Below are 15,033 nucleotides of genomic sequence, written 5' to 3'. Positions count from 1 at the left end.
TTCCACTGAAGATCCTGGTATGGGGGGATAAAACACAGCGCAGCGGTGTCTGACCTTCTGATTCCACTAAACCCAGCCACGGGAAAAAATCCTTACTTGTTCTCAGTTTCAGCCTTTTGCTTCAGTTTTACAGTTCCATTTAATTGGCCCTAAAAGGGTCAATTTTCAGTCTTAACAATTAAAGCATTGACTTTGTTTTGCCAAAGCTTGTCTGAGCCCTCGCTGCAGAAAGCATCTTTGCAAAACTTGTCTCCTTGAACATTTAAACTGTCAGACCTAATTATCCGCATTGCTTCAGCTGAATGGGTTTCTTTCCTCTCAGCCAGCAGCAATATTTTGTTACTGTCTATGAAACATAAACTGCATCCCGAGTTAGAAGCAGCCGCTTTCTGAATCGCCGCTTGTACCATCACAGTGGATTTGCCTCTTGAGCTACGGTTTAAAATGCTCAGCCCTTTGCAAAACGCTCCCCAAAGGCAGATGGGAGCCGCATCAGTGTCCTCCTCTGCCTTCTGCCTTGCAGAAAAGCCCGAGCTGGACGAGATGACCCTGGAGCGAGTGCTGGAGGAGCTGGAGACCATGTGCTACGAGAACATGAACATCGCCATTGAAACGGAGGAAGGTTTGGGCATCGAGTATGACGAGGACGTGGTGTGCGACGTCTGCCGCTCGCCGGAGGGGGAGGACGGCAACGAGATGGTTTTCTGCGACAAATGCAACGTCTGCGTGCACCAGGTGAGCCCCCACTGCAGGTTTTGGCTGTTGGCACATCACACTCCTGTACCCTCCCTGCGGTTCCTCCCATCCCCACCGTCCCTCTCACCACGAGCGGCTGGAGATCTCTGCTCAGCTGTTCTAGTGGATTCCCAGCACGTCTGCAGCAGAGCAGGGGTAGCAAATGGGGTCTTGGGTAGATGGCAGGCAGCAAACTTGCCTTTTTTACTTTCTTAGCCCCAACCCTTGATAAGTACCCACAGAAATGAAGAGCCAGAGGCTGAAAACTACCTCCTGCGAGCTTGCTTTGCCCCCTCCCTCTGTTCCCTGTGTTATTTCATTTTATGCCTCCTCTTCCATTAATGTGCTGATTGTTCTTTCTTTACCTTATCTTTCTTTAGCCCATCTTTCTTCATTAAACTGCAGCCATGGGACCTTTATCACCCAGAGGTGACCAGGACCATGTGCAGGACTGTGGGCTGGGAGGGATGCAGGTCTGCAGCCCTGCACTCGCTTGCATGAACCTCCCCCCTCCTCCCCAGCATTATACTGGGGGTACTGGGGCCTTCCAGCTCCACTAGTGCTGTCTCCCATTATACGGTTTCTGTCCCATCTTCTCTGCTATACAAATATAGGATTTCATGTTTATTTTGCTGCCTGGAGGAAAGTAAATTTATTTTTAGAATTGAGTGAAATGCTTCAAGCCCTTGCTGGGAGGGTCTGTGGGCTCCTGCTCTTGGGGAAACCTTGATAAGGAGAAAACAGCCGTGCAAGGGTCTCCTTGGGCCCCTCGTGGGTTCGGGGAGGTTTTGCTGGTCGTGCTTTGAGGGGAAACACGGTGCAGTGCTGGGGTGGTGGTGGCAGCTTGTGGGCTTCACCCTCTGTGTGGAGGAATTTTGGCTTTTTTTTTCTCTCTGAAGAGAGCCATTTGCTCATCTTTTGGGCAGCTTTTCCGTCAGCACTTCCTGGAGGTGGGAGAGCATTGGAGATATCTATAGTTGTGGGATGTGGGTGTTTTGAATGGTTTCCATCAGTGAATCAGATTCCACAAAATACCAGGACGATTCATGGTTGGGGTTGATTTTTAATTTTGTTTTTAACAAGCCATGAGCTGACACAGGCCTCAGGGGGGGCAGGTCAGCATGCATGGGGCTGCTGTGGGGACATACGGACCCCAGCTGTCCCCACCACGGGCCATGGCACCTGTGGGCTCCGCTTTCAGCATCAACCCCAGTGCTGGGAGCAGAGCGGTGCTGCAGGAGGGGACACAGCGGGCTGGATTTCAGGGCTCTTGGAATAAAAGGAAGATTTTCCATTGTTTTCAGACAGCAGAGTCCAGCCCAGTGCCAGCCCATAAGCTGCCCCTGATTTAATCTCTGCCCTGATTTACACAGGTCCAGAGCCACAGCACAGGGTGTTGTGTGGCATCATATTCCTTATCTAACCTGCCTCATGCCTTTGCCAGCCCCACATCCAAAACTTGTCGGGGACGATGCTTTCCTGTGGGGAACCAGATGCCAATGCCATGGGTTTTGTGTATTTGGGAAGCAGTGGAGGGGAGCTGGGGTCCCGTAGGGCATGCCCAGAGCGATGCCTTGTCCTCTGCATCCCAGCGGGAATGGGCAGAGCAGGGTTGTGCCAAGACACACATTGGTGAGTTATGGTGCCAGAAGGGATCGTTGTAATTATCTTATCCACATAACACAAGCCATGAGGCTTGCTATTAGTTAATTTCTATGAAATGTAGCTTTTAGAAAACACATGCAATCTTAATTTCTAAATTTTTGGTGAGGAGAAATCTTCTCCACACTGTTAAGCCGTTGTGGTTCATTGCTCTTGTGGTAACAACGTTGCACATCTCTTTAGTGCAGGAATGATCCATGCAGGTTCCAGCCACCATGCCGAGGTCCTGTCACTACCAAATCCCTGTTCCCAGGCGTGGGGACACAGCCGAGCTCTCCCTCTGTTACATGAACCAGACCAAGCTTTGCCCTGGCTCAGCATCCTCCCCATTTTTTTGGTGTCCCCTTCTCTTTGATGTTGAGCCCATGACAGGCACAGTGATAAAAATATCTGCTCTGCTCCTACTGAGCTGGCTCCGTGTTCCCGGAGCACCTTCGGTCGGACTGGCACAGGACGGGGAGAGTGTGTTTAGCTGATAACCCACATCATTTCCAGAGCTGCTCCTTCTCCAGAATAGAGGCTCCTAGGAGTAGAATTGCACCTTCAGCTGCTCTAAAGCCTCTGGGAATAAATAACCAAGAGCCAAGACTCTGCTAGAGATGTACACCTGGTCATAATTCCTGTTTCCTCTGGGATTTTGAGATCAGTCTGCCAGTTTGTTCTCCTGGTAGTACATACCTAGCTGGTTTTGTCTGGTACTAAATCACGTTTTGTAAAACTCTGTTACAGACAAGATTTATGTGTCAGATTTGGAGGTGCTGTGAAACACACAGTTAAGTCTCTCCGAACTGTGTAGACTCACAGCAATAATATTACCTCCCTTAATTCCTTATTATCGCAATAAGATGTTCACGAAGTAGCTTTTTCCCCTTGGAAATCACTATCAGAGTCAATTTGTGGTTTGAGGCAGCCTAAAGCCACGTTATGAAGTCTGTTTTGGTCAGTAAAGGCCAAAGATGTACTTCTCCCACGCTCCCGCATCTCTGTGTGCCCTCTCTGCCCCATCCCCACCTGCGGCTCTGGCACTTGCAGTGGCAGTGACTTACAGCACTGGGACGAAAAGCTTGTTATTTTTGGGGGTAAACTTCAAGAAGCAGAGTTGACAAGTGCCTGGGCTGAGTTTACAGCCAGCAGCACTGGGGGTGCTTATCGGCACTGCCCGCTGGCCTTCTGGAGGGATGTCAGGGCAGCCAGATCTAGAATTAACTACATCACCTTGCTTAAAGCAGGGACACAGCCCCGCATTAGCGCCCAAGGCAGTCGTCTGCCACTCTCTGAAAACCATTTAAGTGCAGCTTATCAGGACCTGCTGGGGAAAAACTGTCTAGTTTTAGCAGTAGTTGTTTTATACAGTCGTAAGTTACAGCCAAAGTGGAAAGTATTTTATCGTCACCATTATGTGATACGGCTTATCATTTGGCTCTTCCCCAAGTACAAAAGAGAAATATTTATGAAGCGCTTTGGCTTTTCTGCATCCTGTGCTATCGCAGCAGGTTGGGAGTTCCGTGGGTGACCAGAGTCCTTTAGCTCTCGCTCTCCTGGCCATAGTCTTGTCCTTGCCTCCTTTAGGTTTATCTTCCTTTAGATTTACCATCCTTTTTGGTTCCTCCCTTCCGATCTATATTCATGGCTATCAGTTTCTCCTTTTTACCTTTCCGTAGTTCTTTTCACTTCCCCTTTGGGCTGGGTTGGGTGTGTAACCAGTGTGGGCAACTTTCTCAATCATGAGGTTGTGGCTTTTCAGCCCTCAGCTACCTCAGAGGTTTTTTCCACACAGTGTTTCTTACTTCTCTGAGTTGTCGTGGGTCTGGTAGCTGTTCAGGAATGGGCAGGAGATGAGCAGGCAGATGTCTGCATGGCAAAGCTGCCAGTGATGGGGGTTCTAATGGAGCAGCCTCGATGCCCCCAGCACCCTGACACACAGCCGGGTGGATGCTTGGCATGGTACACAGCACGGTTGTCTACTTAGCTTTTAATTAAAAACCAGGACATATTGGTCCAGGATGAGTCTCCACATGAAAATAGGGAAGGCAGCGAGGAAGGAAGAACTTAACCTCACTGTCTGTGACTGCGGAGCTGCTTTGCATCTGCTGTTTATCGTTAGGATGCCCAGATGCAGTGGCAACAAGCCAACGGTAGTGAAAAAGGTGCGAGGGAAGGAGGAGGCACTGGAGGATGCTCTTCCTGGGCTGCTGGGACTAATCCTTCTCTCTCATGTCCCCACAGGCGTGCTACGGCATCCTGAAGGTGCCCATCGGGAGCTGGCTGTGCCGGACCTGCGCCCTCGGGGTTCAGCCAAAGTGTCTCTTGTGCCCCAAGAGAGGGGGAGCCCTGAAGCCTACCCGGAGCGGGACGAAATGGGTCCACGTTAGCTGTGCCTTATGGATACCTGAAGTAAGATGATTTCCAACCTCCTCTTGACACGTGGGTGGGCACAGACCTGGTTTCCAGGGCACTGAGTGGGCACAGACCTGGTTTCTAGGTCTCAGCCTACGAAGTTTATTTATGGTTTAAATGGCAAGTCTAGTTTGAATCGTCAAGCCATGCCCGGGTCAGAGCTGCCATGCTGGTCGGTCATTGGGCTATGTGTTTAATTAGCAGCCGAGGTGCACCTCATTAAGGGAGGACAGAGGTGGGGTGTAAGGGTGCAGAGGTGGGGGCATTGACAAGACCTGTCTGGGCAGGGTAAAGCTGATTTTGTGTGCCCGTCTGAGTTACACAGCAACATCCAGGTGAGAAGTTAGTTCAGAGGAGACACTGTCATGAATTTTTACTTCCATTTCATCCAGATTTGCTTCTGGGGTTTTGGGTTTGTTTTTTTTTTTCCCACATTACAAATGACACTGAAAAATAACAAATAAAATATCCATCCATCATTCATATTGCTACAGACATCCCCTTGTAGGAGATTTAGGATGGTAACCAGCATTTACAACTCGTCTTCTATTTCATTACCAGGTTAGCATTGGATGTCCTGAAAAAATGGAACCCATTACAAAGATCTCACATATCCCAGCAAGCAGATGGGCTTTGTCCTGCAGCCTCTGCAAGGAGTGCACTGGAACGTGTATTCAGGTATGTATTTTGGCACTGAAAAACTCAGACCTCTGGAGTTGTGCCTGTAATAGCCACTGGAGAGTCTCGACTTGTTGGCAGACAGGATCTGGCTGAGGCTTATTCCTCCTCTGAGTAAATCTAACAACAGGGAGCACTAGCACTCATCAGACATCATCAGGTGCTGTTTGCAATCATTTAATGTATTGAGTGCTAGGAATCTAGATTAACTGTCTTTGCATAACATGGGGATGTTGCTGTAGTGACACTAATTACTGGGACTACAAATGACCTTGGTTTGAAGTCAGGAATCTCCAGCAGAAAGGCTTGGCATAGCTTCTGGAAAAGTGATACTCATGAGATGTTTCATGAGTATTTCACAAACCAGTGGGGGTTGGCTAAGAAGCCTTTCTTTTGGGGGTATATCAGGAAACCCTGGAATTATATAGTCCTCACTAGCCTGCTGGCTTGGAAAATAGAGTATTGACTGCATATTACATTCCACATTTTCTCCACACCTAAGCAAACCACTGTGGGCCTCTGAGTGCCAGCTCTCCCCCCAGCAGCAGCATGAGATGTTCTCTTTTCAGACTGAAAGCAGGATGCTCTGGGCTTTCCTGTTACAAAAGTGGGGCAGAGCTTCCAAGACCATGATCTCTCTTCTTGGGGAACAAAGACCAGAAGCTCCCATCCAAAATGCAGCAGACTTGATGTGAGAGCATTTGGGGAGCCTTCTTGCATCCAGTGATTTCCCTGCATCCCCCTACTCTGGCAGTGTAAGGGGCTGGCAGTCCCTAGGAAGGGGCTGGGGGATCATAGAATCATGGAACAGTTTGGGTTGAAGGGACCTTCCCAGCTCCCCCAGTGCCACTCCTGCCATGAGCAGGGACATCTTCACCAGCTCAGGTTGCTCAGAGCCCCATCCAGCCTGGCCTGGGATGTCTCCAGGGATGGGGCATCCACCACCTCTCTGGGCAACCTGGGCCAGGCTCTCACCACCCTTGTTGTAAACAATTTCTTCCTCCTGTCTAACCTGAATCTCCCCTCCTTTAGTTTAAAACCATCACCCCTTGTCCTATCAGATCTGCTGCTCTGCCGTGGTCTGCCCGTTGCTTTCATTGGCAGACCAGGCATGGAAGCAGTCTTGGTGTGCAGAGGAGGATGGACTAGCTTTGAAAAGTTGGGAGAAAGTTTGGGATGTGGACCAGTCCTGACTGATCAGCTCCCGTACAGCAATGGGAGCTGTACCTCAGAGGTCGGTGTAGGCAGAGGTGACTGTTGGGCACCAGGATAGCTGGCTAGTAGCAGAAGGACGATAGGAATAGTATCTCTGCAGGCTCCGTTAAGTTTGTGTCACTGCCTTGGGTTTAATACTTTAAAGGGAGCTATTTAAAAGCAATCCCCTTAGCTTGAAATGAAATATCACAATACTTCTTTAAATCTCTAGCGTTGACTCACTTCATTTTTGATGGCTCTGGGTGGATCTGCTTATTCACCCTGCCAGATGGAGATACTGTGTCATAACGGCAACTGCTTTCAAAGAACGGAAGGGCAGGGAAGGAGGCAAACAACAGGCTTGGCAGCATCAAAAAGAATTCAGCTTCTCTGAGGCTTCATCCTCTTAGTGCTGGCATGGCACGGGAGCTGTGAGATCCCTGGGACTGAATGGATTTGCATTAAAGGTCACCTGAGATGTAACAGGAGCTTTATTGTCTTCTGTGCCGGCAGCTCACAGTTTCTAAGTCTTCACGAGATTGTCACCAGAGCATTCTCTGAGGCCACCCTAGCACGCCCGAGATGGTTTAGCTTCAAGGAAAAGGGGGAGAAGAAGCAAAAAAAAAGCAGGCAGTGACTTTATTTAAGGATTTATGGGGTAAATCAGCAAACTCACCCATTGATAAATAAACACGCTGCATACTCATGAGTGGTACAGAGCTCTGTTTTGAAAGCTTATGTTTATGAAGCATTTTTTTGATTAGTGCCTGTTTATACAGGTGTGATCTAACTACCTTTGTCAGCGTTTCAGGTTTATGACCCAGCTCTAAAAGGAGAAGGTTGTTTTCTACTAAAGCACTGAGCTTTTATCCTTGGCAGTGGGAATCGAGTGCTCCAGGTCAGGCAGGTCTGGAGAAGGAGGGGTGTTACTTCCATGAGGGGTTTTTCCAAGTGGCTGGTTAGAACTGGGCTTTGCTGAAATGGCAGGTGATATCCAGAGGTCAAGCTTGGAGGAGTGAAAGACCATCATCCCAGAGGGGCATGGGGCTCAGAAAACACCCACCTCCCCCACATTTATGGAGATCAATATGAGATATTTCTACATAGGCACCTCTGTGCCTTGGGGTATTTTTCCCCATCCAAATTTGACTGTAAAAATGGAAACGAACCCAAGGAAGCCTGAGGAAGGGCTCCCTGCTGCTCTCCATGCCTCTGACCACAATGCTTGTCTGTAATTACTTCCCTTGCTGTGCTGGTGCGGAGCTGTGAACCCAGGGTAACTTGGTGTGGCTGTAGCTGAGCCAGAGTTCCCGGATGCTGGGCGGGGATGCAGCTTCCCCATCTCCTGTTAAGGGGAAGTCATGACCTCATGGTGGTTCTTGTGGTCAGACATCAGGAGATGCCATAGAGAGCTCAGTATCCAGCAGGAATTTTCTCTTTTGCGTTGCTGAGATGGAAAAGAGGGTGCTAGGAGCTGGTCTCTGGCACAGCCCGAGTCCCAGCTGCGCTTGCTTGGGACCCAGCTCACTCCTCACCAGCTCCCTCCTTGCTTCTCAGAGCAACTGGAAGAGCTCACCAAGCCCTTGCAACACAGCACAAAATGCCAGATCTCAATTGCTGGCAGGCTTCTCCAAAGGGCACCATCTTTTGTTGTCATTACCTTCCAGCTTTCTTTTTGGTGCTGTTTTTTGGAGAAAAAGCCCTGGGAAGTGTCCTCCACCGCTCATTTATTATCGTTCCTTTGGCCACTGCTGCCAGCTCCACTTGAGCTGCTTGTGCTACTGGTCCCCACCCACTGGGATAACTGGTGTGGCGGTTCCCGGAGCTGTCATCCAATTGTGTCTGTAGCCCTGAAAATGTGCAGTTTTCCCTTGGGGGAAGAGCAGGGTGTTTGCACCACGCAGCCCCCTCCCATCCCCTGTCTCAGCCCCGCAGCCTCCCAGGATGTCTCCATGCTGAAATCACCTATTTCAGCTGAGAAGTGCTACCAGGATCCAGACCATCTGTGGTCACTAAAAATCACATGGTAGTTTTTGTGAGGATGCAGAAGTGTTGTGGCTGATGGCTTGGCTGGAATTCAGCACCGGTAATTAATTTTTCCTTCCTGAGTTCCCCTCGCAGGACTGTTGGAGGAGCCACTTCCTTCCCCTCTGGCCCCAAACTGCAGCAGAGCATCGCTGTGAGCTGGTAAACTCCTTGGCAAATAAAATCATCCCTCTGTTTCTTCCCAGTAAGAGTGGTTCGAGGACTAATTAACAGCCCATGTTAATCTCTGGTGCAGTTTTCACCCGCTCTCTCAGAATTCTGTTTGGGGATGGATTTGCCTGGCTAAGCAAAGCGTGCTGAAATCCTTGAATGAAAGGTGCTGTAAGATAATGAAGCATGATCAGTAACAAAGCAGACTTGGGGACTGCACCATTCGTTTGAGCCTGGTTTATTCTGCATGGCAGATCCCTCTTGCCCATGAAGAGCAGCTTCATTCCACCGTTCTGGGACGTATCAGTATGTTTTCATTGTCAGTTTATGCAAAGACCTCAGGTAGCCACGGCTGACCAGGTACCTTTCTTTGCGGCCCTGTCAGCTGAGTTGCCTAATTATTTTCTGTTTGCATTTTGGGCATGGTTTCTGACAAGCGCTGCTTGCCATCTGTCAGAGGAGAGATCCAGGGTGGGTGTCACTTGCTTTGCTTTACTCCTAAGGTGGAGTGATGGTCGTTCCTGTGAGCAGGACGTCGTCCTGGCAAAAGCCACAGCAGTGCTGTTAATGCTGCTAGTAGCGCTGGTGGCAGAAACAGGAGATGGAGATGGCTGCGTGGCTTTCCTTAGCTCACGTACTTCACCGATGGCAGCGCGTTCTCAGTCTCCACTCTTTCTACCTTTATGTGCATAACAGCACAAAAAGGGTGCTGTAGTTTAAATCGCCTGTGGCTGTTACACCAGAACAACCAAGAAGGAGTACGTTAGGAGTGCATGAGGAGTACGTCAGGAGTACATAAAGAGCTCTGTAGCTCCATGCAGCACCATTACCATGTTGGCTACCAGAGAAGAAAGCTCCGTCATGGGAGCTTCCAGCTGGCAAAGCCAACCTGAAAGTACATCACAAATCCGCCTTATATTAGCGCTAACATCATGATCGTATGATGTACTGACAGGCCTGAATAAAACTGGATGCTGCAGAGTCAGGCTGGGCTCCTGCTGTCCCCCATGCGGTACCAGAAATAAACAGTTGCGTGCAAGCTTATTTTTGCAAGCTATCACCTATTTGCAGGAGCAATTTCTGGCTGAAATTAGGAACAAATGGCTGTATTTACACAAAGTAAGTGGGGGGGTAGGAGTTCATAATCCACTTGGATTTGGTGCCCATAGGAGTTCGTGCCCAGCATTGCTGCCCGCAGCCCTGCTGACACAGCTCAGGGCTCGGTGGGGGCTGCAGCTGGCTTGTCCCACTTGTTTCGGAGGCTTTGGATCAGGGTCTGGAGACCCCCCTGGAGAACCCTGGGAGGGCAGGACTTGGACACTGCTTGCCAATGCTTTTCTTGGCCCTGGCAGCTGCACAGGTCTCTTGATTTCATAAGGACCAGCAGATTCATAAACAAAGTCAGGGGAAAATATCTAAAAGCAGCAACGTCAAAAGTTTACACACTGGGTGACTGAGCAGGAGTTCAGGGCTGATGGGGTGAAGATAAAAAGACATAACACTTCTGTTCCTCGACTACTACCAGAATTATTTCGTTTTTCTTTTTGAGAATTAAAGTGCAGCAAAGCCCAAGTAAAACTCTACAGCATCCCGAACGGTTTGTCATCAACGTCCAGGAAATTTCCTGTTCCTCTGCCTGGTCCCTCAGGCCACAACTGCATCTTCATCCCCTGCAAGAACAGTTCTTCTGTAAATGCTGAAATATGGTGCCTACAGTAATAGCCCACTTAAAATGTCTCATTATTGCAGTTTAACTGGTCATTAGCAGCTGGAATAGATGATTTCTTATGGGTTATGGCTGAATTAATTACCTGACGCTCTCAGCCATTAAAAACAAGTTAATGAGTAGAGGGGGAGAAGGTACTGGCATGGACATGGGCACAGTGCTGGCTGGAGAGGTTCCTCTGTAGGGAACCGGGCTGGAGTTTGCTGCCTATGGGGTCCAAAGTACTTTAAGCATGAGATAAGTTAGGAAAATTGTTAAAAAATTAATCTGATAGAAGTTGAACAACACTCCAGCCACTATAATAGTTCTGAAAAGTTAATTTCATGATGTTTTACTCTGTATGTGCTGAGTTGCCTTTTTTTTTTAAAATCCTTTTTTAATGGAGCTCATTAGAGGCCATGTAATTTCCAGAGGAGAAGGACATGCTCTGAGTGTTGGCTGCTTCTGAGATACCACGTTCACTCATAATCCTTGACGTGTTCTGTATTCTTTCAGTGAAAATGACATATTTGCTTTAGATGTGGTAATAGAGTGGGGTAGTTTAAAGGTGAAATAGAGATGAAAATTTCTCCATCAGGAAAAATCCGTTGACAGTCTTTGAGTATGCCATTGGCCCGTGCTATTGTTGCTGGCTGTTGATGTGTCTTGTTGGAAGAACCATCGGAAACTCCTACTGATGGTAGGTGAAAGATGAGCAAGGCCTGTCACAGGGGAGGATTAAAGCAGCTGAGGTGGGAAGGTGCCTGCTGATATCTGCTGTACCTGGGTTTCTTCTGCTTGTGTTTATGGTGTCCAGCTTGTAGGTGTGCAAGACTTGGGCAATACAGGTGTTCCTCCATAAGGAGAACCTGTGGTTGAGCATCCATCACTTTCTGGTAGGTGTTGTCACTCCCATGGGTGTCACTGGGTTTGTAGTAAGCACTTGTGGTCCTGTTGTGTTGGTAAGCATCCCCCCACCAATGATGATTTGCACTGGCTGTAAGCTCTTTCCTTTTCCCTGTAGTGCTCCATGCCCGCCTGCGTCACCGCATTCCATGTCACCTGCGCCTTCGATCACAACCTGGACATGCGGACTATTCTAGCAGACAATGATGAAGTGAAGTTCAAGTCCTTCTGCCTTGAGCACAGCACCGGTGCCACCAAGTTGCCCGAGGAGGCACGGACAGAGCCCGACCAAGCCCAGCTGGACTTGGAGAAGGTCACGCTGCGGAAGCAGAAGCTCCAGCAGCTGGAGGAGGACTTCTATGAACTCGTGAAGCCGTCAGAGGTGGCTGAGAACCTTGACTTAAATGAATCGCTGGTGGATTTCGTTTACCAGTACTGGAAGCTGAAGAGGAAAGCAAATTCCAACAAACCGCTGCTGACACCAAAAACGGATGAGGTGGACAACTTGGCCCAGCAAGAACAGGATGTTCTCTACCGACGCTTAAAGCTCTTCATGCACCTCAGGCAAGACCTGGAGAGGGTGAGTACAGCTTTTCCTTCAGTGCTGTACCCGTGTGCTCCATCAGAGCTGCTTTAATGTGTGCTGGCAGCTATAGACAGAATGAGCCCCGAGTTCCCTCTTGACCCCTCACAGTTGTGTCCCTTCATCTAGTGCATATTCAGATTAATAGTGGTGCTCAGTGTGCATGTGTCATCGCTGCCAAAACACTGACATTGAGGAAATAAGTCAGTGGTGGTCTCAGCCGAGGTTTCAAAATCTCTGTGGAGAGGGATGCTTCAGTGAGGCAGGTGATGCTGCAGCTTATATCCACTACATCTGAATAGTCTCAAACCACAAAATTATCCTGTGCTGCCCCTCAGATGCTTTCCAGCAGCAAGGCATGGCAGCACTTCATTATTTCCTCACATTAAACATCAAAGACGGGTGAATGGCAGGAGTGAGCTGCAGGGCCAGCGGGACTGGGCATTCCCTGCCGCAGCCCAAAGTGGGTCGGCTCCTTGGGGAGCTGCCGGCGGAGGCAGAGCCGTGCCGGAGGATGCAGCCGGAGGATGCAGGCATCCCTGTGGCACAGAGCATCCTTGCACAGGGGGAGGGAGCAGCCGCCCTCCACGGCAGCTTTTTGGCGGAGAACAAACGTCGGTTTAGCAGCAGTGCCAAAGTGGTGCCAGAGCCACCCCCAAGGCTGCGCTTGGTGCCGCACTGCGCTGCCAAGCCTGCGGGTTTGGCTGTCATGGCTGCTTGGAGGGAAGGAGCAGGGATGGGCAGAGGGAGGCTGGAGAGGAGGAGGGATGGCCAAGGCAAGAAGCAGCCAGGGGAAGAAGAACAGAAGAAACACAGCACCTGGAGTGAGACAGCAGAGAGCAGCCAGGGAGGGGATGGGTGCAGTAGTGCCACTGCTGCGGGGGGACAGGGGCACGGCAGTGGGACAGGGACAGGCAGGGCAGGGCTGCTGAGCCTGGCATGCAGGAACTAAGCTCCCTCTCCTGCTCTGCTTAAAACCTGAGCCCTGCCTGGTCCCCACTCTCCTACTCCTGCCAGAGGGGTGAACCCATGGCCCCTGCCTGACCACCCTCCAGGAGTGCAAAACCATGGAAGGGCCTAAGGGGTGTCTGGAAGCAGCAAGGAAGGAAGAAAGCAGGAAAACAACATCACTTTGACCCGGTGGAGGTGGTGCCGTGGACACCCTAAGCAGGGAGTGCAGAGAGCACTGCAGGGGACATGCTGCTCCCAAGGAGGTGAAGATGACAGTGATGCTGCCCCTGGCTGTCCCTGAACTCTCTCTCCAAGCTGCTGTGGGTCTGTGGTGTAATTAAACCCATCGGAGAAAGGTGGTGCAGGTGAGGACTGTGTTCGTGTCCAGGTGGGGTTTTGGCTCTGGACCAGCCTGCCCTGGTCCCTTGCTGCACCCACCTCCTCAGGTGCGTCTCAGAGCCCGAGACCCTTCTCCTGTGTAAAAGCAACTGGATTTCAAGCTATTGATACCTTTTCTGTTGCCCTATTGGCCTTCATCACTGCGTGTGTTGTTGCCATCGCTCTGCCAGTCTGTCCCTCCTTTGCTTCTGCCTTTACTGCATTGTGTTTCCACCTCTGTGTTGGGCTGGGCTGGTGCCACCGTTAATGAGTCTCTAGCACCGAGCTGTAGGCAATAGGCTGCAGCTGCCAGATCCAAGGGTGACGAGTTCAACTCGCTTTATTCCCCTCATATGCTTCTTTATGTTGTAAATCTAAACCAGGCTGCTCCACCTCCCTCTGCTTCCACTTGCTCCCAGCCTGACTCTCCCAGCTGCGTGGAACCACTGTGCATCTCTGGGTATAGAACTTTGCTCCAGGAGCTGCCTAATTCAAAGACGCGGCATGGCAGCTTCTCTTTGATTTCTTTGTGTCAAAACTACAGGTTTTACCAGCATTTTCTCGAGTTGCCTCCAGGCTTTGTGGGGTCATTCCCCATTGGTGTTCAGCCTTTGCTTAGCAACTCCTGGATGCGTTTCTCTGCCTGGGCCTGGAAGAGCTGTTTGTTTGCTCTTCTTGCAAGAGGGGAAAACAATAAATATTGGCCAGATCAAAGTTCAGTGCTCAAATGGGTGATAGGGGTTTAAATCCCATCACTGCCAACATGCCACAGCTGTCAGATCCTGCCAGCCACCCCGTTTCACTTGCAATAAGGAGGCATCACATTGTAGAACAGAATCATAGAATCATTTTGGCTGCAAGACAACCTCAAGATCATCAAGTCCAACTGTTAAGCCAACACTGGCACAAAACCATGTCCCTAAGAACCTCACTTACGTGTCTTTAAACCCCTCCAGGGATAGTCACTCCACCACTTCTGGGGGTAGCCTGTTCCAATGCCTGACAGCCCTTTCCATGAAGAAATTGTTCCCAATATCCAATCTAAACCTCTCCGGTGCAGCTTGAGACCATTTCTTCTCATCCTGTCACTTTGGCATTTGATATCAAATAGGGATCAGAGAAGAGCAGCCTGGAGAGGTGGCTTTCAGAGGGTGTCCTTGGGGTATCACATGCCATTTTAGTGTTTTCAGCAGTTAATCCGGCAGAAATGGTTGTCATTTTGGGGCTGATGATGGCATCTGGATCCAAGAGTGGGGGAAGCAGAAGCAATGGGGCAGGTGATGCAGGGACAGCCAGGGTGATGGTGTTTCCCTCTGCCATCCCTTGACCACTGTCATTTCTGCACTTCAGTGTCAGCAAATTAAAGCTGTTGCCTGGGAATCCTAATACAGTCCCTCCGTTTTCTTTTGGGGCTTTTATAACCCTCTTTGCCTTTTTGTTTTAAGCTTTTTTCAGGGACTGGTTGTTTAAATTACAGCTGTATAAAACCCTATAGTTTCCAGGCTTTCGTACCAGCATCTAAGTGTGGCCTGGGGAAGCAGCACTGGGTGGGGTTACGCTGTGCAAGTGTGTGTGAATACCAGCAGTCTTTAAGCACAGCACAAGTCATGTTTTCTTCCAGGAATACCAAATCACAGAGATACCGCCA

At 49.8% G+C, this 15,033-nt stretch overlaps 1 protein-coding gene across 4 annotated transcripts in view; it reads left to right on the top strand.

Annotated features, from left to right (window-relative positions):
• JADE2 (jade family PHD finger 2) overlaps window positions 1–15,033 on the top strand; it is a 78,853-nt gene that overhangs the window by 49,795 nt on the left and 14,025 nt on the right. For all 4 annotated transcript variants that reach the window (XM_080352928.1, XM_080352926.1, XM_080352925.1 and 1 more), the window contains 4 exons: window positions 524–735; window positions 4,624–4,791; window positions 5,356–5,472; window positions 11,592–12,053. In XM_080352928.1, the coding sequence (XP_080209054.1) occupies window positions 524–735; window positions 4,624–4,791; window positions 5,356–5,472; window positions 11,592–12,053 (959 nt within the window). The remainder of the gene's footprint in view (window positions 1–523; window positions 736–4,623; window positions 4,792–5,355; window positions 5,473–11,591; window positions 12,054–15,033) is intronic.

The sequence above is a fragment of the Nesoenas mayeri genome (assembly GCF_963082525.1).
Source record: "Nesoenas mayeri genome assembly, chromosome: 14".
In the NCBI taxonomy this organism is placed as follows: domain Eukaryota; kingdom Metazoa; phylum Chordata; class Aves; order Columbiformes; family Columbidae; genus Nesoenas; species Nesoenas mayeri.
Note: the sequence above shows the minus strand (reverse complement) of the source record. Positions and strands in the feature narration are given on the sequence as shown.